The following is a 21,304-nucleotide window of genomic DNA, read 5'->3' on the forward strand; positions in this document are numbered from 1 at the left end:
GCCCAGTCTACTGTTCAAACATGGTAACTGTGTGCACTTTTTTCTTTTTCTTATTATTAGCGCCTCACAATAGCCTCTTTGTTCAAGTACCATAGGATCAAAGGGCTTGTTGAAATATTTCACTACTTGATTATGAAAAATGGGCATTGATACTGTGATATTGATAGGTGTTTTAATACATATTTTTCTTTATAGATGGCTACATATATATATTTTTTTCTTTTCCCAACTTAATGATGGCCACATACTGAATTGCACCAAATCGTTGAATGGGTGTTATTACCTACAGAGTTCTGTTAGAGATGGGTTTTTTTTTTAAAGATTCAATTCTTAAATTTAGAAAAATAATTTCGGAATAATGTTGTCTCATTAAAAGTAAAAAAGTTCCCTGCCACATCTTTTCTGTAAAATTACTAGGGAATGTATGTAAGGTTATTTATTTTTATTTTTTTAACTAGCACTCCCTTCTTCAGGTCAACACAGTTTTATTTATGTTCAAATGATTATTATTTTGTGACATTGAGAAAAAACAATCTGCCTTTACTTGTAACTCTGCTACCCTGGATAGTGTTGCTTATTTCGTAAAATAAAGAATGGATAGATATTTTTTATTTAAATAAAACTATTAATTTTTCCCCGAAAAGGTTAAGGTTTGCCTTGCTGAATTTATTTTGAAACAGTGTTTTTAAAGAGTGTTCAGTAGATAACAGTCTGCGGATGTGATTTTGTTTATTAAATATCCAGAGTCACTGGCTGCCCTTGATCTTTGCCTGGGCCTTGCATTGAGCTCCAGGGGCCTGTGTGGTTATTAGTAACTACTGATATTCGTGTCAGCAGTGCTCAGGGCTGTGCCCACAGGAATAGTTTACTCTGGAGAACAGTTAGACTTGAACTTGGGCTTTAAAAAGAATGACTCAACACTGGACTCAAAGTGATCCGCACTTTGCATGGCAAATGCTACTGAAACGGAGTCTGCAACTGCCGCGCGTGAGGTGTGGTTTGAGGGTGTGGTTTCCACAGAAGGCTAGGGACCTGTGTGGCCCTTTCCCCCTCCATTTAATATTCAAATGAGCACGCTGGCGGGCGATCACCAAAGCCTTGCTTCAGGGAGTCCCTGGTTGTCAGGTTCTGCCCCTGCAAGCCCTTCGGATCCCTGCCCATTTTGAACTACGTAGTTGGTGGGATTTCACGGATCTCCGAACCCGAGCCGCCCTTCTCCCCAGTTCCAGGACTGGGTCTGATGTGCGCTGATGTCACCACCAAGCTGTTGCGCTGCAGCCTCCCGGCCTCTAGGTACCTCCCCCTGAAACAGCTCGCCGGCTCCCGAGAGGAGGCCAGGAGTCAGAGAAAAAGATGACTGCGAAGTTAAGTCGCGGGAGGGCGTAGCAGCGAAGTGATCGAGCTGCCCGCCCGGAGCGCAGAGCCGCGAAGGGACCGAGCGGCTGTTGCTTGAAGAGAGAGGGCGTTGCTGGAAGCGCCCTGGTTCGGGAGGATGCCTGCCGGGGACCGCGCTGCCCCGAGGAGCTGGGGACAGCGCAGGACGTCCCTGCTGGAGTTCCTTTTCTGCCTCCCGCACCGGCCACCACTGCCTCTCTCCAGTTGTAGCTAAAATGAAAGCCAAACCGCGGCCACAGTTGGTCAGTTTCAAAGGCTAGAGTAGTCTCGGTTTTCAGCTGAATGTGAATTGCGCTGCTTGTGCCTTAGAGGAAACCCGGAGCTCTTCTTTGCTGCAGTTTCCTCAGGTGGAATAAGCCTTAAGGAAGATCAGATAAGACTCTTTGGAAATGGCTTTTTTTTTTTTTTTTAAAGGGGAGTTTATAGTACACCGTGCTTTCTAACTGTTTACTTGAAACGGTTGCTGGATCGTCCTGGCTTGCCTGTCCAAAAGTCTATTTTTTTTTCCTTTGGGTAGCCTCGAAGAAGCTTAATATGGGAAGAAAAACTGCCTTTTGAATCAAGATTATTTATAGCTACACCCAAAAAAAGTAAAAGAAGATTTTAACTTTCTTAACAGCATTAGACAACTTATTTTTCTCTGAAGATTTGGTTTGTGCCTTGATCTGAACAAGACATGGTCCCTGTGTTTGTCTTTTAAGTTTCTGAAGCATGGTTTATTTATAAAGGAGATGGAGTTTTGCAAGCTGTCCTTAAGTGGATTACGGTTAAACAGAGTTCTGCCGATATTAACATTAAGCCTGTTAAAAATGCTTGCTCATTTGGAAATTTTAACCTGGAAATCTCAGATGCAAAATTAGACTAAAAAGGGACATGGACTGACAATGGAATGTTTTGATTGTTTGTTAAGTGTGTGTTTGTTTTGTTTGTTTTCTGTGTTTCAGAGTGTGTGATAGGGAACTTCGGGGGAAGGGGGAGGAAGGAGATTTCTGTTCTGTGTTCTTGATGCACTTTATTTTTTAGAACCATTTTAAAAACAACCAGGTGAAAGGATAGTTGCATTTAGAGTGATGCACTGATGATGACCTTAAACACCTCATAGATCACGACCTGTATTGTTTGAGCATATGTCTTATGCTGAGAACACTTTATAGCCCTGGTCAGAAGTGTACTTTTTTGAAAGATGCTTTACCTTATTTCTTATTTTCTGTGTCAAGAGCTGCAATATTTGTTTTAATTCTCTACAAAATGGGGAAGCCCCTCAGCAGACCAGACTGTTTACGTCAGAATCCCCCATGTGTAGGGAAAGGTGAAGAAGAAGAGGACCTAAATATCGAAGACTGTTACGTCCCACAGCGGTCAATCTATGACACCGTTAGACTAAATGAACAGATAGACTCTGGTTCAAAGGGCAGCCTGTCTTCCAGGCATTTTACAGATCGGACTTTACCCTACAGTCACAGAACACTGGATGTTAGTTCTTTATGCTCTAACGGTGCCCTTGCTTCTTCCAGTGTATTTGAGCTGAGAGGTCGTGAAGCTAACAAACTAGATGAAAAGATGATCTTTGATGCGCTCAAACTAAATAGCGATATCATTCGAACCACAGGATTACCCAAAGCCAAATCCCACGCAGAAAAGAAAGAACATAGACGGTCATGGCGAATGTTTGTCCCAGCCAATTTTATGGATTATGCAAACAAAAGCGAAAGCTCTTTTGTTGAACCTACTGATATGTCAGATGCTGTTACCAAGGCCAGCAAGTGCAGATGGGGTACTAATTCTCTCACGTCGGAGGAGGAGGACTCTGGGTTATGTAGCCCTCCAGCAGAGAGGGAAGAAAAACAGGGCATTTTAACTGGAGACCAGTCACGAATTAGAAGCTTGTCTTCTGCTGAAGATATTCATGTAGCAGAGCAATACAGACCATTCTTTTCTGTTTATTCCATTAGTGAACAGAAAATCCCATTGCTTTCATGTAGAAGTGCCCACCCTGATGAAAATTTCAGGATGATTTTACATGATGTTTCTCCACCAGAGGAAACAAAATGTGTAAGTGGTCAGAGGGAAATCCATGGTGAAAATTGCTGCTTGCAGAATGATTTGAAAGAGAGCACTGTTAAGTGTGATCCCTTAATTACGCCAAGAGATGGAGAAAACCAGTGCATTTCTAGCCCTGGAGATGAAGGGAAAACATACAGAACAGGAGGATCTCAAATCACAGCAGAAAGTAGGGAACTGATGGAAGATTCTCTTGAGGTTCTGCATCTCTCTCTCACAGATCTGGAGGGAAGTGATGCAGAGTGTGGTAGCCCAAGTTCAGTAAAAAATGTGACACTGTTGACACCCTATGATCCAGAAGAATCCAACATAGCATCTAAAGAGGAAGTGGAGGCGCCCCTTGCTGCCCAGGAGATGGAGGTGGTCCATAGGAAGTATTCCCCGAAATTCATACCAGTAAGAAGGCAAGCAGCTCCCCGAAAAGCAAGGGCCCAGGCAGGAATATTGGACCCAGTCTGTAATGGCTTTCAGTCAGTTCAGGTAATTAACGGGAATGTGAAACTGCAATGCCAGGAGTTTGTGGGTCTGTTGTAAAGTGGTCACTAGGGTTTTTAATAATGCTCAAATCCAGTCTTTTGCCTTTGGGGGCTTGCCGAGTACGCTACAAGATGCCAGGTATTGATAAGTTGATCATTATAACAAATTAATTAGGGACTATTTTTTAGAAGACTGATTATTCCCAGCTGTTTGGAGTCCCGTTGATGGTGCAGGTGGTGGGTGGCTATTCCCCTGCATTTAGCATGCTTCCCTGTGAGATTGTGTTAACATCATTAGGCTTTTACACAAATTGTGGTTTAAGACACTGCCATTTAAGGGGAGTTATTTTGGATTTATTAGGGTTGAACAGGCCCAGTCATAAAGGTACAAACACCCAGTATTACACTGTTGTGGCCTGCGAAGTGGTCTGCTGAAATTAAGGACATTTTAAACGTGCTGCAAATCTCTCAGTAGCTCCAAATGTGGAAGTAGAGAAGTTGTGCTGTGTTTTGCAGTCATTATAGCTCCTAACTTGTGAGTGGTGAATGAGGTAAGAGAGTAAAGGGTGCAGCCTTGTCCTAAGTAAGGGTTGTTCATCAAGCCTGTAATTATTTTCTTCCCACTCAGATTGAAGTTCAGCTATTTTGGTATTTTTACTAAGCTCTTCTGGTAAACTTTGCCTCAGAGGTAATTTTATTTTATTTTAAGCTTTGTGTTTGTGTGCTTATGGGTTAGACTAGGGGGAAAGTCTCTTTTCCTAGGTATTTGTTACCACTGAGAGATAAGGAATTTAGACAGCATCAGAAAAGGTCCTCTTCCCAGCCTAGGAAATAATTGCTCCGGTCAGCGTTTCCCTTTCCTTGAGCACGTGTTAAATGGCATACTAGGTTAAAAGCTTAAAAGTACTTTTTTTATGTGAAGAATTTTGCAATCTATTTGTAGAAAGTAATTAAGCTCTTAGGAATATATAGATTCTTCAGTAGTTCTCTTTTTTAACCCATATTTTTTTGTAGCACTTTAGAAAATTACCACAGACTCACCCAGACCTACTCTGATGTGCAACCCTAAAATTGATTTCTTTAAGACCAAGATCAGAGGTGAAGGCAATTTACTAGAACATTATATTAAATTTTTTGTCCTGAATGTTATCCGAGAGGGAGAGTGGAATTTTTCCCTGGCAAGTTCCAGGAATTACGAAGTAGCAGTTTTCTTACCACTCCCCCTTCTTTTCTGTAAGTAGTAAAATATATCCATAGCTATTCGTTCCTAGAAGTGGTAAAGAAAAGTAGAAAGGTGGTACCAAATTCTGTTTTCACCACCTTGCTGCAACTTTGTGTTAACTTATTAGGTAACTGAAAGCTGTTTTTTTTCCTCCGTGATTTCAGTTCTTATTTCTTCGATTATGTGTAATTGACTGTTTATGTTTATAGTACTGTTATGTAGAAACAATGAGCCAGTGTAGAAATTGTCTGTAAGGATTTTATTTAGAAGAAGAAACATGGGCTTTTAGCTGAGAGGAGACTTTTAAGGGAAATGATCATTTATTTGTTTGCTCTTTCTAAGTTTACTCATTCATGCAGTAACACAGGACTGTCTTGAGTGCTATGCGTCAGGCCAGAGTCTGAGGAGTTTCTCTTGTAGCCTCTACATCTTTAAAAATCACTTTCCATATGGTGTCTGTAATTTTTTAAGTATTATTTTGTTATTTGCCTTTTTAATGTTTTCACATATTCTGTTAACTGTTCATTCACTTGGACTATTGATATATAGTGCCCTGTAGTATAATGACTCAAACCCCGAACCTTGTCTCGTCTTAATATCTAGCTGAAACTTTCCTTCCTTGGTTAAGTTAATTTTCTTTATGACATCCCTTAGGCCCCATATTTAAAACATTTGTATCTCTATGAAAGAGTTGATGTATTATCAGTGTTATCCCTTTGCGGGGTTAATGTCATCCACGCCAAGATGTAAATATAATTTTTCTGTACTGATACTCATCCGGCAAATAATTATGGGGTACGTATTATGAGCTAGGTACTGTGGTAGCTCCAGGACATAGAACCACTATCAGGAAAATAGAAATTTCTGCTTTCGTGGAACTTGCATTTTACTCTAGCACGTGAGATTTTTTGCCGGTTACAGGCATTTGGGGACCATAAGCTGGATGGGACTGGGAGTCGGAGGGAGAATTCTGTCAAATGGCTGGCAGTGCAGGCAGTGACCAGAGAGTAACCAGAGTTGCTGTGCTGGCGACAGGTGTGTGAGCACATCCACGGGGTGAGGGCTCCGTGCTCTTGCAAGGCCGTCGGTGTCTTGATAGTCATTGAGGAGGCTGGGTGGGTAGGGACCCATACTATTGCAGCACCTGCTGACATCCCTTCTCTTTTCCTAGCTCTGTATTTTCACCCTGCTGGCAAGCTATAGATTGGCCTCTTGGCTCACCTCAGCATCTTGTTCTTGACCTTCTTTTCCAGTTTGAGTCTCAAACTTAAACAGTTGCCCGCTAGCAGCAGTATCCCTAGAGGAGCTCATAAGGCTCCTTGCCCAGTACGGCTCTTCTCAGTCCCACCTTATCATTTCGCTCCTTGGCATATTGCATACTTTTTTCTACTAGAGTTAAATTGGACTGATAGGAAATATCTAGTGTTATGCTAATGAAGCAATAGAGAGAGGACAGATAAACTCTTTTCTTGGTTTTATAGGTAATCTGATTAAAGGTACTTAGAATATCATTCCTTAAAATTCCTGAGTGCTTTTGTTAATATTATGAATTTATACTTAGTTTAGTTTCTGACTGTTCTTCATAAGGTGGCTGTGACATATGAAGAGATAACAAAAGTTATTTTTACCTGTAATAACGGGTACCTGATCATTGAACAAGTGTTTGTATTTGGTGGTTGTTAGATAATTTGTATAAATTATTGCTCTTCCAACCGCAGGTATTCCAAAAAGAAGAGATTGAACCTTTGCAGGTTAAGCAGCAAGATGTAAACTGGTTAGGTCAAGGCCTTATTCAGAGCGCTGCTAAAGGCACCAGCACGCAGGGTTTGGAGCATGACCTGGACAACGTCAACGCACGCTGGAAGACTCTCAACAAGAAGGTAATTTCTTCATCCCCTCCGTTATCGTTTCTGTTGATTATTTATTCTCTAGCATTGGTTGTGACGACTAGTCATATTTCTAGCAGCTAAACCTCCCTACACGTGCCTCCCTTTTTATATTGCTGTGACCTGGGGGGCCCCAACGCAGATGCCCGCAGGAGGCCAGTGGGCAGTGTGAATGAAAGAAGCGAGCTGAGTGAAATAGGACCTCTCCCTGTCATTCTCTTGGCTTTGACAGAGATACTGTCGTGCCAGTGCGACGGCTGGGAGCCCATGATCCAGGACCTCACGCTGAGGTGCACACACACCTTCCAAGTCGGTATTAGCCTCCAGCAAATCATTCCGTGTGGGGATCTAGGTTTACTGTTGTCAGATAGTCTACTTACTTTCAAAGGAACCTGGAAATCTCACTTTTTTGTGAAACCTAATTTTCAAATGTTGGCAACTAGTTTCACCCTGTACAGTCCGTCGCACTGTGCAGGTGAGCACGCTGTGTCTCTGTCAGCCTTGGACTAAAGGGTTTACCACCCTCGCTATGACTCTTAACTCTAAGCTTTACTTTACTCACAAGAGGTAGATCCCACCTCTCTCTAAATGTCCATGAGGGAAAACCCTGAAAAAGAATGCTCTGATGCCTTAAGGAGATAATGCTGAAACACAATGGCAGCCCTTCCGGTGATGTAAATGATCAGGACATTGTTACGGGGTTGGCAGTGCTCATCTGGTGGTGGTGGTTATTGTTCTTGTAGTTTTCTCTGCTTTGAAATCTTAAGCAATTTTGCCAGATCTCAAAAGTACATTTATCATTCTTTAAAATCTGATTCGTATTGTAGGTGCCCTTCAGACACAATTGGAATGTAGTGTCAGGTGTAAATGTATTCCATGGTACTTAAAATATCTTGCCAACTACTTTTTCAGTCCTGAAGGAAAAGATCTATGAGAAGGGCAATAGGATATCTCTCTGTAGGACACAGAGACTCCATTTACTAGAATACAAAGGCCCTGGTTTGTCAAAAAAGGACTCTAAGACTTGGAGCTAGCAGAACTTAATCAGATACTTTACAGGTATTCTGCCTAGCAAAATATCAATCTGTTTCTCTCTACCATAATAGTTTTTTTTTTTTTTAGCTTAGTCTTTTAAAATATTCATCCGTAGGAAATAAAAAACAAATCAAAAGGATACGGATAAAAATGAATTAGGCATTGTTTCAGTAACCTTATAATATTCATATTATTCATGGCTAATCATTAATGTATTTGGCATTTCCAAAATCTTGAAGATTTCATCTTTTACATTACTGTTTGGGATGGAAACCTTTTCTTCTTGGTTTGGTTGCTAAACTTTGATTCCTTTCTGCCACAGTCCTGCCCACTTTGGGCACATTTCAGTGAAAAGGAAAAGAAAATTTGTGACCAGTTGGGAAGATGAGCATGAAAAGTGGTGGCTGGTGGACAACTTTGACTTTTTATGGAACAAGCAAATAAGTTGACGCAACTGTAACTTTGCAGGTGGCTCAGCGAGCAGCCCAGCTGCAGGAGGCCCTGCTGCATTGTGGGCGGTTCCAGGATGCCCTGGAGTCCCTGCTTAGCTGGATGGTGGACACTGAGGAGCTGGTGGCCAATCAGAAGCCCCCGTCAGCCGAATTTAAAGTGGTGAAGGCCCAGATACAAGAGCAAAAGGTAAGTTTGCAATACTGTTGTGTTGCGTTTCATGTCAAATTGTAATAAGGAGAGTAAAAATCTTCCTCAAGACTCTCTTTGTCTCAACAGAATATTCTAGTTGATTGGTATTGATGCTCTAGACGTTATTTTTTAGTCATTCAGAGGTATTTACTGAACATCTGCCATGGGTCCGACATTGTTTCAGGTGCTGGAGATAGTCACTGAATAGAAAAGATGGAAGTTCCTCATTGAGTTTAAGGTTTAGTGGGCAGGGAGGAAGAGGGAGAGACAGTAAAAGTAAGTAAATTGTGATAAGTTAGCAAGTGATAAATAAAGCAGGGATGGGAGGTAAGAATTAGGAAGTGCCAGAGCAAGGAAGGAGGACAGGAAGTGCTGGGGTGGAGTCAGGTGTGTGTGTGCAGTTTCCAGTAGGGTAGTCAAGGGAAACCTCACTCACTGAAAGGTGACTTTGGCAGAAATACCATTCCCTTATATATTAAATTGATCTATATGAACTTGGCTTTTTTTTTTTAAGGATGGTTGACACACAAAATTACCTGAGTTTCAGGTGTACAATATAGTGTGATTCGACAATGCTGTGGTCCCCACATAACACTGTTACAGGACCACTGACTCTATTCCCTGTGCTGTGCCTTTCATCCCCGTGCCTCACTCATCCCATAACTGGAAGCCTGTATTTCTTACTCCTTCTTTGTAGATTAAATACAGGCAGTTTCTTGTGACTCAGCCTGTGCTAAAGAAGTAAATATTTGATTCGTGTATGCTAAGGAATATGCTGTTGTGTCTTTTAACACTACTAGTACAAGACCAAGTTGGAAAGAAAGACACACTTGTTAAAGGGATGTTAACATACAAAAAAATTTCTGTGCTCCTGATGATGGTGGTCAGTTAGCAAGAGTTTAGTGACATTTTCAGACAATTTGTCAGCCATGACTTGAAGTGGCATATGGGAGGGGCCTAGCACACAGCATGTTGGTTAAGATTTTTCCTGTGTGGAACTTTGAAAAGAAGGGAATGGATTATGAGGCTTAATTTAGTTTTGACAATCAGTACTATCTCTACAAATTCTTTGAAGACTCTAGTGTATTGGGAATTAACCTATTAGAAATAGATTTAAAGATAAGAATTACAGAAACATAACAGGAAACATTGCATTTGCATGATTTTTATATACTATATGTACTATATGATATGTAACAAAGTAATGTTTATTTAATAAGTAAAATATAATATTAAATATAATAATATAACTGCTGCCATTCAGTATTTAATTTAAACCTTTGTTATTCTCCCAAACTCAATGAACTATGTTTAGCGAACAAAACATCTTTGTTGATTTTGCTTTCTTAATTGCTGGAGGCTTTGTTATTAAAGTTTATCAGCAGTCATCCATTTAATTAGTTCTCTTTACTGCCTAAACCACCTGTTATATCTTGATTTTATAATGACTGTAACCTCTATCAAGAGAGTTTGCGTGTCTCCCCTTCTTTTTAAACGTGTTCCTCTAACCACCTGATTTGGTGGTCCCAAAAGGAAAGCGAGAGGATACTCTTCTAGCTTCTTACCTCGAGGTAACTGTGCATTTCTTTAATCCTTAACTATCAGTCAGGATCAGATTAAAGAAGCAGTGAAGAAGTATTTAGCATTTCATATACCTGTGCCTTCCTCACTGCTAATAACACAGTCCCTGTGCTTAGCACTTGCTCATGAAATAATCGTTTTGATTAGATTAGAGCAAGGTAATCCTGAGTTCTGGCTACTTCTGTCAAACATCCCATCCCAGGCTTTTTGAAAGGTTTGCTTAGAATTAAATTGGATTTTTTTCTGCTGCTAAATCCCGAAATGCTAGTCTTATTTAGCCAGCTTTGGGGATTTCTGACTTATTCCATCCTCTCTCTGTTCCTTTTGGAAATGATATGTAGAGGCTCTTTTTTAGTTTCCAGCCTCCTGAAGGATTTTAGGAGCTAGTTTCACCTGGTAAAGAGAGGCAGGAGCCTTGAGTTTTAGCCTCACTGGCTTGTAAACTTGGTCTGAGTCTTAGCTGCCCTGTCCATAATAGTTTGTTTAAAATGGGGGAAAGGTGTCGAAAACAGTAATGATTTGTAATAATCTTGTCTCAGTAGGACAGGTGATTGTTGAAGGTTTAGGGTATTCCCATTTCATTATAATAACGGGGATTTTGTACTTTCAGTGCAGTGGAGTTACCCTTCAGCAGCACCTTCCACCCCATTATTTTATATTAAAAAAATTAATAATGAATGGGCTTAATGGCCTTATCAGTATTAGTTTTATCTGCTGTGAAAAGCCCCAGTCACAGTGTCTGACAAAATAGCAATCAATCACTACACAAAATGAGTTATTTTTAAAATCCTACTTCTTTTTTATGTGACTCCATATAAAATACGTATTTTTGTCACATATGAAAAGTACTTAGACTGAGTTTTCCATTAGTTGACACAGTTATTCTTTTATCCCCCCCCCCCCCTTTGGCTTTTGGTGTGTCATGTTCTGTCTCAAGCTTCTCCAAAGATTGTTGGATGACCGCAAATCTACCGTGGAGGTCATCAAACGAGAAGGAGAAAAAATTGCTGCCACAGCAGAACCTGCAGATAAAGTGAAGATTTTGAAACAGCTGAGCCTCTTGGACAGTAGATGGGAGGCACTGCTTAATAAAGCAGAAATGAGGTAACTGAAACTCTTCCGTCTTTTGAAAGAGGAGCGAAGGCTTTCGTACTGATAGTTTGCATTTTGAGAACGCTTTTCTTTAGATCTCCTTTTCCTATGTTTACCGTGTACGTGAACAGGGAGCAAGGGCTGTGGTTGCCTCTCTCTTCGTTCCTCTAATGGTAAGGTCTTGGAGTCATGAAATGATTTCAACTCTTTAATTGGAGAAAAATAATTCCCTCAAGAGTAATTTATTTATTTATGACGTCGTGACTGCCCACCTGCTATGTATCAGGCACAGAGCGAGGCCTTGGGTTATAGAGGTGAACCAGACAGATCATCTCGGTCCTCAGGGTACAGTCTAGTAGAGTCTTATAGCCGTTGGAAAGTAATGAGAAATGTGATGTTTCAGAGCAAAACCATAGGGTGTTGTGGAAGCCTACGATAGGAAGAACCAAGTCTGGGGGGAGGGAAATGACAGTGAAGCTGTGTTTTAAAGGAGTAGGAGTTAGCTAAGAAATGAAGTAGATGGAAGGGTGCTGTGATGTTTCTGAAGGCTGAGAGGTCTGGAGCATGGTCTGCAGGGCATGCAGTCAAGCTGTTTTTAAATTCATTTTTTCATTCTCCGTGCTGGCATCGCATTGACCAGTGTTGAGTAGAGGCTACACTGAAGTGTAACCGTAGCCATATAGACTGGTTGAGTTGAAAATAGATGAACCACTGAACAGAATGATTATTTCCATAAATTGCTACCTTCTTTGGAACTACAATGGTGAAGAGAAGGATTTGTCTCATCTTGAATATCAGAGTAGAATTTACAGCTGTAGGACCATAGAAGATGCTCCTGAGGAGGCTAAAAGCTCCGTGTCCTTAACAGGTCCACGTCCATAATATGTTTCAGGAGATCATCCCTTTGTGTAATGCCCAGGACATTGTGCCCTAGCTGCCGTAGGAGATACTCTCGGTACTTTTTAAAAAATAAATGAATGAATGTCTAGATCCCTGCTTTACTACCACGATGGCTTTCTTGTCCTAAACCTTCCTCACAATGGTATTAGATGGAAGGGTAGTGGTCATATTATGATTCCTACACAGATTAATAAAGTCACTCACAATTTAAATCACAGTAAACTAAACTTAGTCGCAAAATAACTTATTTTCACTGATTCTAGATGATTGGATATTTGAATTTAGTGATAATTCAGAAGTCAAAAATAGTATGATCATTTTATTCATTTTTTTTAAAAGATCAAATGTATTTCATCTGAGAGTTTTAAGACCAATAGGAATATGTAGTTTGTGATAAAATGATACAGCAATTGTATTCAGTAGCATGTGCCAATTTTCTAGAATTCCTTTGGTCTCCATAGAAAGTGAATTTCTTAAATCACGTGATTCCCTAAGAATCAAACATGATAAAAAGTTATGACGACAACTCTTGGTCCCAGGATTTGATACTGAGTCAGGTTCTCAGTATAGAGACCAGCACAATCTCTGGCCTTAGGTGAAAAATGAGGATGGGGGAAGTAGGTTTTCACTTTCATGGTAAATTTTTAACTGAGGAAACAATGGGTTTTCTAGAAGCATTTCAAATTATATAAAAGTATATTGCAAACAAGTAAAAGTCTGAAGAATATTTCTCTTCTTTCATGATATTTTAATCCATAAGCATTAACTTTGCTTTTGGGAAATATACCTGACCCTGTACTTGGGGTGAGGGAGAGTGTAGAGAATATACCTGACACACAACTTTAGTAGGAATCCCTGTTCATTCCGTCGGGGGGTATCTATCGGTGGTCTTCAAAATTTGAATCCAATTTCAATCAGTTGACTAAGGCAATCATGGTAACTGGTGGTCTGATTGAAATTAATTAAAATATAAAACACTTAGTACAGGGCTTGGAGCAGAATATGTGTTCAATAAATTATTTTTACTATCATTATTATTTCTGCTGTTGTTATTAAAACATTTGCTGTTATTATTATACAGCTATCATTATTGTAAGTATTGTAACCAAATTTCTTAAGAGTTTCATAATATTTAGGTACTGTGGTTCACTTTTAATTTCATTTAGTAGGAGAACTATTTTAGTATGCCCTTTAAACGTGAGAGATCTTAACTTTAACCTTAGATGTTTTCCACAAAAAATGTTTCGAATGCAAGAGCATGAGTAAAGATTTTTGTTGAATATTTCACACATTCTTCATCCCTAAATGACCTTTATCTTGGCACTTGTATAGGAATCGTCAGCTGGAAGGTATCTCGGTGGTGGCCCAGCAATTTCATGAAACCCTAGAACCATTGAATGAGTGGCTTACAACCGTAGAAAAGAGGCTGGCGAATTGCGAGCCCATAGGAACCCAAGCGTCTAAACTTGAGGAACAAATTGCACAGCACAAAGTAAGATACCCATTGCACATTAGTAAGATTCAGCTTTCCATCTCCTCTGTGGTTTTATGTCATAAATTTGAGTTATATACTGTTGTGTTATGCATGATTGCCAACAGCCCATTTCAAATGTCATTCTTTCGTTTATTTATGTTTTTATTTGTCCATCCTTTTTGTTTCCTTTTTTTTTTTAAACTTTATTTTAGGCCTTAGAAGATGACATCATCCATCACAATAAACATTTACACCAGGCTGTTAGCATTGGCCAATCCTTAAAGGTTTTGAGCTCCAGGGAGGATAAAGATATGGTGCAAAATAAATTAGACTCTTCTCAAGTGTGGTACATTGAGATTCAAGAGAAAAGTCACAGCAGGTCTGAGCTCCTCCAGCAGGCCTTATGTAATGCTAAGATTTTTGGGGAAGATGAAGTTGAGCTGATGAATTGGCTGAATGAAGTGCATGACAAACTGAGCAAGCTCTCAGTCCAGGATTACAGCACTGAGGGGCTTTGGAAGCAGCAGTCTGAACTTCGGGTATTTTTATTTATGTTACTTTTTTCATTTCAGTTGTCATTATTTTCTCAGTCTTCCTTATTTCTGTATTACTTTATGTTCTTAATGATTTCGGTGAATTGCTATACTCAAAAAAGACTTTGCCTGGGTATACAGATTACTTCTAATGAAGTCACTTTCAGAAAAGATTGAATTTATCCAATAGCCAGATTTTTCGCTTTTCCTTTGTTGTTTTAGGGTTGTATACAAAGACCCATAATTAACCAGTAGTCCAATATCTTCACATAGGCCGTTTTCTGGAAAGGAGAGTGTGTGAATTAGGGTAGCCGAACATGAGACGTGGGTCAGGATAGTTTAGAGAGGAAGGGGAGACGGTGGTGGGGGGAGGAAAGACAGGAATGAGTAGTTGAAAATGGGAGGTGTTTACTTAAATCTCTATGAAACACAGAGTTCTCTAAGATTAACCAAAGCTAACTGTTATTTCAATTTCCCTCCCCCACATAAAAATGGTACCTGTTTTTAGGTTCTGCAAGAGGACATCCTACTCAGAAAGCAAAATGTAGATCAGGCGTTACTAAATGGTTTAGAACTTCTAAAACAAACAACAGGTGAGAATCTTTCAAATCAACTCATCATGCAGTTAGCATTTCTGCATTGCTTTCTAAATATTTTAGGGAAAGGGGAAAAACAAAATACTTTATAATTTTGGGGCCACTCCAAGACTTCATTCTGCAGAATGCTTTGAAGACTGAAACCTCAGGGGGTTTTGGAATATGATCTCACTTTTTTTCTCATGATCTCACTTGAGTTCTTAATGGAAGTTGTGCATATTACTCATAACACAAAGCACTGTGGCATGGGACACCGTCCGAGAAGCCCACAGCAGAGTTACGTTGAGTTTTCCGCTTGTGGGAGGCGTCGGTACTGCATGAGTGCATAGGTGGTAGACGCATTTTCCCAGTGTTCGATAATTTGCACTTCGTGACGCACGCCGCGGCTACCCCCAGGCTTTATTTCTCCATGCTTAAACCCACTAAGAAAGCAGACACAGACTGACTTGTTTTGGTCATTCCTTTAGCCTTAGGAAAGTTTCACTGTACCCATGTCCAGTTCAGTGTCCATATTGTGGTACGGGCAAGTGACAATCCTTACGAGTTGGAGGAATTCAATATAGTATCTAGAACCCTGGACTAGGAGTCTGAAGCCCACGACGCAATTTTTCTGTGTGTCTGAGAACAAGGCAGAGTGAGGATCTGCTGAAATAGTGCAGATGAGTTTAGTATTTTTAATGTGCCACATACACACACGTGCATACATACACATAGGCCAGGCACCGTTCCAAACACTTTGCAAATAAACTCATTGAATTTTTATCACAACCTTATGAGGTGGATTCTGTTCTTATCCCTATGTAATGATGAGTAACCAAGGGCACAGAGAGGTTGTCTTATACATGGTAACAAGCTGCAGAGTCAGTATTTGAACCCAAGCCGTGTTTAGCACCTCTGCTTCAAAACTGAAAACACCATATAGTTAGATGCAAAGATGATGCTTTCACGCAGCCAAAGGCACTGTAGCCCTTTCCAATTTTATATTTGTGTTTTCAGAGCTGTTGAGATTTGCCAGAAATCTTGGGGAAAAGATTAAAACCTGAAAAAGGCTTCTCTTGGGTCAGATCATCTTTGGGAAAATGTCCCCCTTTTTTTCCCCTCCCCAGAAAAATCTCATCAGTGTATAATAATATCTGAAGAAACCCTCCCTCTACCTTTTCTTTCCTTTCTGGAGATCTAACATGCCTTTGAAATTTTAGGTGATGAAGTTTTAATAATTCAAGATAAATTGGAAGCTATTAAAGCCAGGTACAAAGACATTACGAAATTGAGCACGGATGTCGCCAAGACTCTGGAACAGGCGCTGCAGCTCTCGAGGCGGCTGCACTCCACGCGTGAGGAGCTCTGCGCCTGGCTGGACAGAGTGGAGGTGGAATTACTCTCCTACGAGACGCAGGTCCTGACGGGAGATGCAGCAAGCCAAGCACAAGCGAGACAGAAAGTACGCTCTGATCTACGCGTTTGGGATCTGTGCGTTCTCTTTTAGGGAGATAGTCTCGGGTCATTCCTAACAGACTGAAGGATGCCTCCATGGGTGGGGACCCAAGAGAAATTGGCAGCAAATCAATGGTTTAAAACTTTTAGGAGCCCAGAGATGAAAACAGTACATCGTAATTTGTTTCCAGAGTCTTATGCTTGGGAGTATAGTTTATTACACAAGAGACAGAATGATGAAAACAGAAAGGAAAAAAAAAAAAGAAGAAGAAAGAAAATGATCGTTTTAGAGATACACATAATTTGCTTAGAATAACCATATTTTTCTAAGATAGATGCATAGCGTGAGGTAGCTTTTCTACTTATTTTGCCAAAGTGGTGTTCTGTCATGCTAATGGTTCTTCTCTTCAGAGAGGGCCTCTGTTTTTATCAACCCTGAAGTAGGATCACATGTGGGTGAAAGGGAGTTGGGGAGGTCAGGCTCACTGAGCCTGTAAAATGATTCAACTGGGATGGTGTAAAGCCAATATGTTCTCATTTTGAGGGTCACGTTAGTTCTGGCTTGGACTTCCCTCTTTATTTTACTTTTCTGGTACCTGATTGCTTAGAGGTTACCAGAAAGAAAGAATAATACATGTCAACTTGCTTGGTTTTGTTTCTCAGATATTAAACATTTATATTAAAGTTCAAAGATAAAATCTTTGCCATGTTGACCAGTGAATTGTTCTTTGAAATGCCTCAGGAAAACACTTTCCTTTTTACGGAATAGCTTTAAATAACAAAGGTTTCTAGAACTCAACTAAAACTCAGCGGCCAAAGCCTGGCATTATTGGCCTGCAAAGGACTTTAGGGCCAATGACAGGGAAAGGAAAAGCCTGTTCAAACTCTTGAGCATTACCCCCCAGATTTGTATGTTTTCTTAATTCTGTTTTCAGGAACTGAAAAAGGAAGCTAAGAACAGCAAAGCCTTATTGGACTCCCTTAACGAAGTGAGCAGTGCTTTACTGGAACTGGTACCGTGGAGGGCGAGGGAAGGACTTGAAAAAATGGTGGCCGAGGACAATGAGCGCTACCGATTAGTGAGCGACACCATCACTCAAAAGGTGGAGGAGATCGATGCCGCCATTCTGAGGTCCCAGCAGGTAGGGGCACACGTTTTGTTGTCTCGGCAATACATTTTCCCCAGCTGTTCTCCGAGCCTTTACCTGAACAAAGATTTCTGTTCAGTGTTTCCCTTCATTCGTTATGCTTCAAAAATGAAAGGAGGGATTTGAAAAGCATTTAGGTTCCTTTGACATGTGAGTGCCAGGCAGGGCACCGCTAATCTGTACATTGTTAACAGCCATCTGCCTCCGTGCAGCCCTCACTTAGCCTTACCAAATCAGTCGCTGGGAAGATCAGCCCTGTTTTTCCAAACAAAGTGCTTTTTGGCTCCGTGTATGTGAATTGCTAATGCTAATCTTATGCCTTGGCTAAGTCTAATCTGTATGTGAGTAAATATTTGGAGTTACCGTGTAAGTCAGTATTAACTGGTCATTTCCATACAGCTATGGCGAAGGGAGACTATATTCTTACTAAAAAGGAAGCAACGGTGTTGGTGATGTCGTGTTTTTTTCTGAAGATGACTCAAGGGGAAAAATGATCGTTTCTGACCTGTCTGCGACTCACGCAGAGTTTATATAGTTCCAGAGAGTTTTACGGGCACTCAGCCCTCACCACAGCTCCCTCCAAAAACTGTGGGCAATGAGTGGGGTCCTGGAAACAGAAGTTTAGAAGACATGTTTTGTTGAACTTTTATTGAGTATCCGGACTGTTTACATTAGGTCATCAGAATCTTATTGCAGACTTTCTGAGACAGGGTTAGTGCGCTCTTGCCGTGTGCTTTAGAGCAGGGCTATGGAAGGTACGTAACTAAGCTTTTGCTAATATGGGCCAGGAGCAAGAAACACAAGTCAGCAGGTTGTGTGGGAGCATCCAAAATTGATTTTTGAAGGTCGCTGTGAAAGTGTAATTTATGTATTGTTATACTTCATAATTTATATGGCAAAGTGCTTCACCTCTCGCGTCTGTGCCATGCTCTAGAATCGCAAAAGCTGATGAAAAACAGGACAGCGAAAGGCCTGCCTAAAAAAGTTTTGCGAGGGAGAGCGTTCATGCCTGAGGAATGTATTTGCATGACTTCTGTTTTCCAAGTTTGGCACAATTTCCATGCCTCCTTATTACAGGAAAATAAATGCATTTATTTGTGAAGTTTATTCAACTATAGGAAAATACTGAATTTTCTTTTTTCACCAAAACTGATATCAATATTTCAGAATTGGCACCAAAGATTTCCTAAAGAGTAAGACAAATATTCTGTATTCCTGGAGTGTGATTTGTCTTGAGAGGTTGACTGGGTGGTCAGTCGGTCAAGTAAGACAGTAAAGAGGGCAAGATGGCAGGTGGAGCTTATAATCTCGGATATGTGCCATTGTCATTAACTGTAGCTCAGTTCTTTTCAAGGTTAGCAGATATTTTGTGAAGTTCAAAAAAAAAAAAAAATGTAACCAGGTCAGTATATGTCCCAAACATATATCCTTTAGGAAAGTAACAGTTACTGTTTTGGTTTTTTTTTTTTTTTTTCTGATAAAATCATTTGTTATAGAAAAATTTGAGGTTTTCTAAAAGAATACAGAAAAACTCATGGAAGAAAGAATGTGTAAATAATATGATCTCAGTCCTTCTAGTCTTCCTTCTGAGAGAGAGAATGTGTGTCGTACCGGTGTCTTACTACCGTACCAGTAGGTCATACAGCTAATAGTAATACCATTAATATTTTCTCGTTGTTCACATATGTTTATTCTGTATTCATATGTGCATTCCTCTGAAATGCCTGCAAATCTGTCCAATGAAATACCTCCAGCAGTAAAGAAAATCAGTAAAATGTTCTTAAGCCATAAAAAAACAAAAAAACAAAAAAACAGAGGAATCCTCCAGCTAGCTGAAGAGACACACATTTTGAGTGAGAGGAACGTGTGCAGGAAAGGGATTTCCTGTGATCCCAAGAGCTAGTACATGGGAGTCGGACCCAGATTTAATCCAGATCTCATTCTACCTCACGGTGGTGCCTCCTTACACATTATGTCGAGAGGAAAAACGCTGAGGGGTGGTGGAATTTTTTTCTAACCTCCGCCAGTAATCTGAAGAAAGGTGCCGTTATTACAGGAAAATGGAAGTCTGTAATGAGGGCATCTCCAACTACAAGGACCCTGAGCCAGGAGAGTACCAAGCTGACAGGATCGTGAAATATCTTTCCCTGGGAGAGTTTACAAATTTGGTACCTGTTTTTCTGGGTTGGCAGAGATTTAGTTTTGTACCCAAAAGAATGGTTCCTAAACTTATGATTTCCAAGTTTATAAAGGAGCTAATATATCACTGAAGTTATTTCATAACTTTGCCTTGTTATAGATGTTTGGAATTAGGACCAGAGTATAGTTAATACTAAGATATTTGTTTTCTGTTTACACAATGATAATACATTCATGCGGTGTAAGAGATGATGCAAAAACATCTTGAGACCTGGATGTTAGCCACATATTTTGTACTGTTTTATGGCGTATAAACAAATCAGGTACTGTTCTGTGTCTCTTCTCCCTCTGAAACAGTGGACATGGTCTGACCACTGTCCATCTTTTAAACATACCCATAGTCACATGCAATTTGTTTTATTAACAGCTACTCCTTACCAGGTCCTTACCCTCAACATACCCACACCCACAGTGTTAAGAGGGTAAGGATATGTGTCCTGAACATGACTTGTTAATTTTAAATGTATAGATTTAATGCTTTGCTTCTTAATAACCTGGCTAGATTAAACTAGAGTTTACATACAAAACTGAATGTTTTGTTTCCAAGCAAATTTCTATTAAGGTGTTTCACCCTTTGCCGGGCATTAAGGTTGTTTGTATACACATCTACCTCCTTTATAATGTTATAACCTGCTTTTTAGAATTCAGCAGAGACTTAGGGACTTTGTGAGGTGTCAGGCCACTATCACAGAGTATATTGGCTTCCAAACACCGACAAGAAAGATGTCCAGGAAAACATGGAAAAGAATTAGTTTGGAAAGGAAAGGGTGCACATAGATGTCTGCTATTAGCATGCCTTTGTAACAGCCCTGTATAGGATTTTTAGAAAAGTTCTAATTTGGTGTGGTTAGGTTTTTTTTATGTTAATCCTATATCACAGTAAGTTTTGAAAATACATGTCACTGAATTTCAAAATCATAGAGCTCGGTGATAGAACACTATGTAGATGTGAGTGGTATTTATTGCTATTTGAGAACTAATCGAACTGCCTAACGTATGGACTAGTAAGGACTGTATGCATGTGAGTTTACAGACTGGCAGGGCATTGACCTTAAGAGAATAGTCTTTTTTTTAACGATTTCATGTATTTATTTGAGAGAGAGAGAGAATGCGTATGGGTGGGGAGGGAGGAATAGAGGGAGAGGGAGAAGCAGACTCCCTGCTGAGCACGGAGCCCAGTGAGGGCTCGATCTTACCACTCTGAGATCACCACCTGAGGGGAAAACAAGAGTGGGATGCCCAAACAGCAGAGCCACCCAGGGGCCCAAGAATATTCTTTTTTATAAGAATTAGGGCCGTTCATTACTTTTAGGGAAGGTCTGAACAGAACAAGGCAGCTTAATAAATAGTGATGGTGAGCTTTATAAACAAAGAAGAACATCTGCGTCCTTCTCACAATACATGAGGTCATCTAAGTTAGCAGCTGTATGTATTTTTGCATGTTAAACCTGTGCATAGTAGCCTATTTTTGTTGCTTTCTTTCTCTAATTATAAATTGAACCAAATAAGCAACATGGAAAAGGAAGAAGGCACTTTCATTTAAAAGATGTACAAACCTGTAGCCTGAAGTCAGACCCTTGTGATTGTTTAAACCTCAGAGCACTTCATTGTCCTGTGACGCACAGTGGTC

General features: G+C 40.2%; 1 protein-coding gene across 23 annotated transcripts in view; it reads left to right on the top strand.

Annotated features, from left to right (window-relative positions):
• Positions 1-21,304, top strand: part of DST (dystonin) — a 452,944-nt gene that overhangs the window by 368,965 nt on the left and 62,675 nt on the right. For all 23 annotated transcript variants that reach the window (XM_087856988.1, XM_087856983.1, XM_087856986.1 and 20 more), the window contains 8 exons: positions 6,873-7,034; positions 8,544-8,714; positions 11,236-11,402; positions 13,623-13,782; positions 13,977-14,303; positions 14,806-14,890; positions 16,093-16,334; positions 17,263-17,469. In XM_087856988.1, the coding sequence (XP_087713114.1) occupies positions 6,873-7,034; positions 8,544-8,714; positions 11,236-11,402; positions 13,623-13,782; positions 13,977-14,303; positions 14,806-14,890; positions 16,093-16,334; positions 17,263-17,469 (1,521 nt within the window). The remainder of the gene's footprint in view (positions 1-6,872; positions 7,035-8,543; positions 8,715-11,235; positions 11,403-13,622; positions 13,783-13,976; positions 14,304-14,805; positions 14,891-16,092; positions 16,335-17,262; positions 17,470-21,304) is intronic.

Source organism: Ursus americanus, chromosome 29, assembly GCF_024610735.1.
Source record: "Ursus americanus isolate L20-20 chromosome 29, mUrsAme1.1.p, whole genome shotgun sequence".
NCBI lineage: Eukaryota > Metazoa > Chordata > Mammalia > Carnivora > Ursidae > Ursus > Ursus americanus.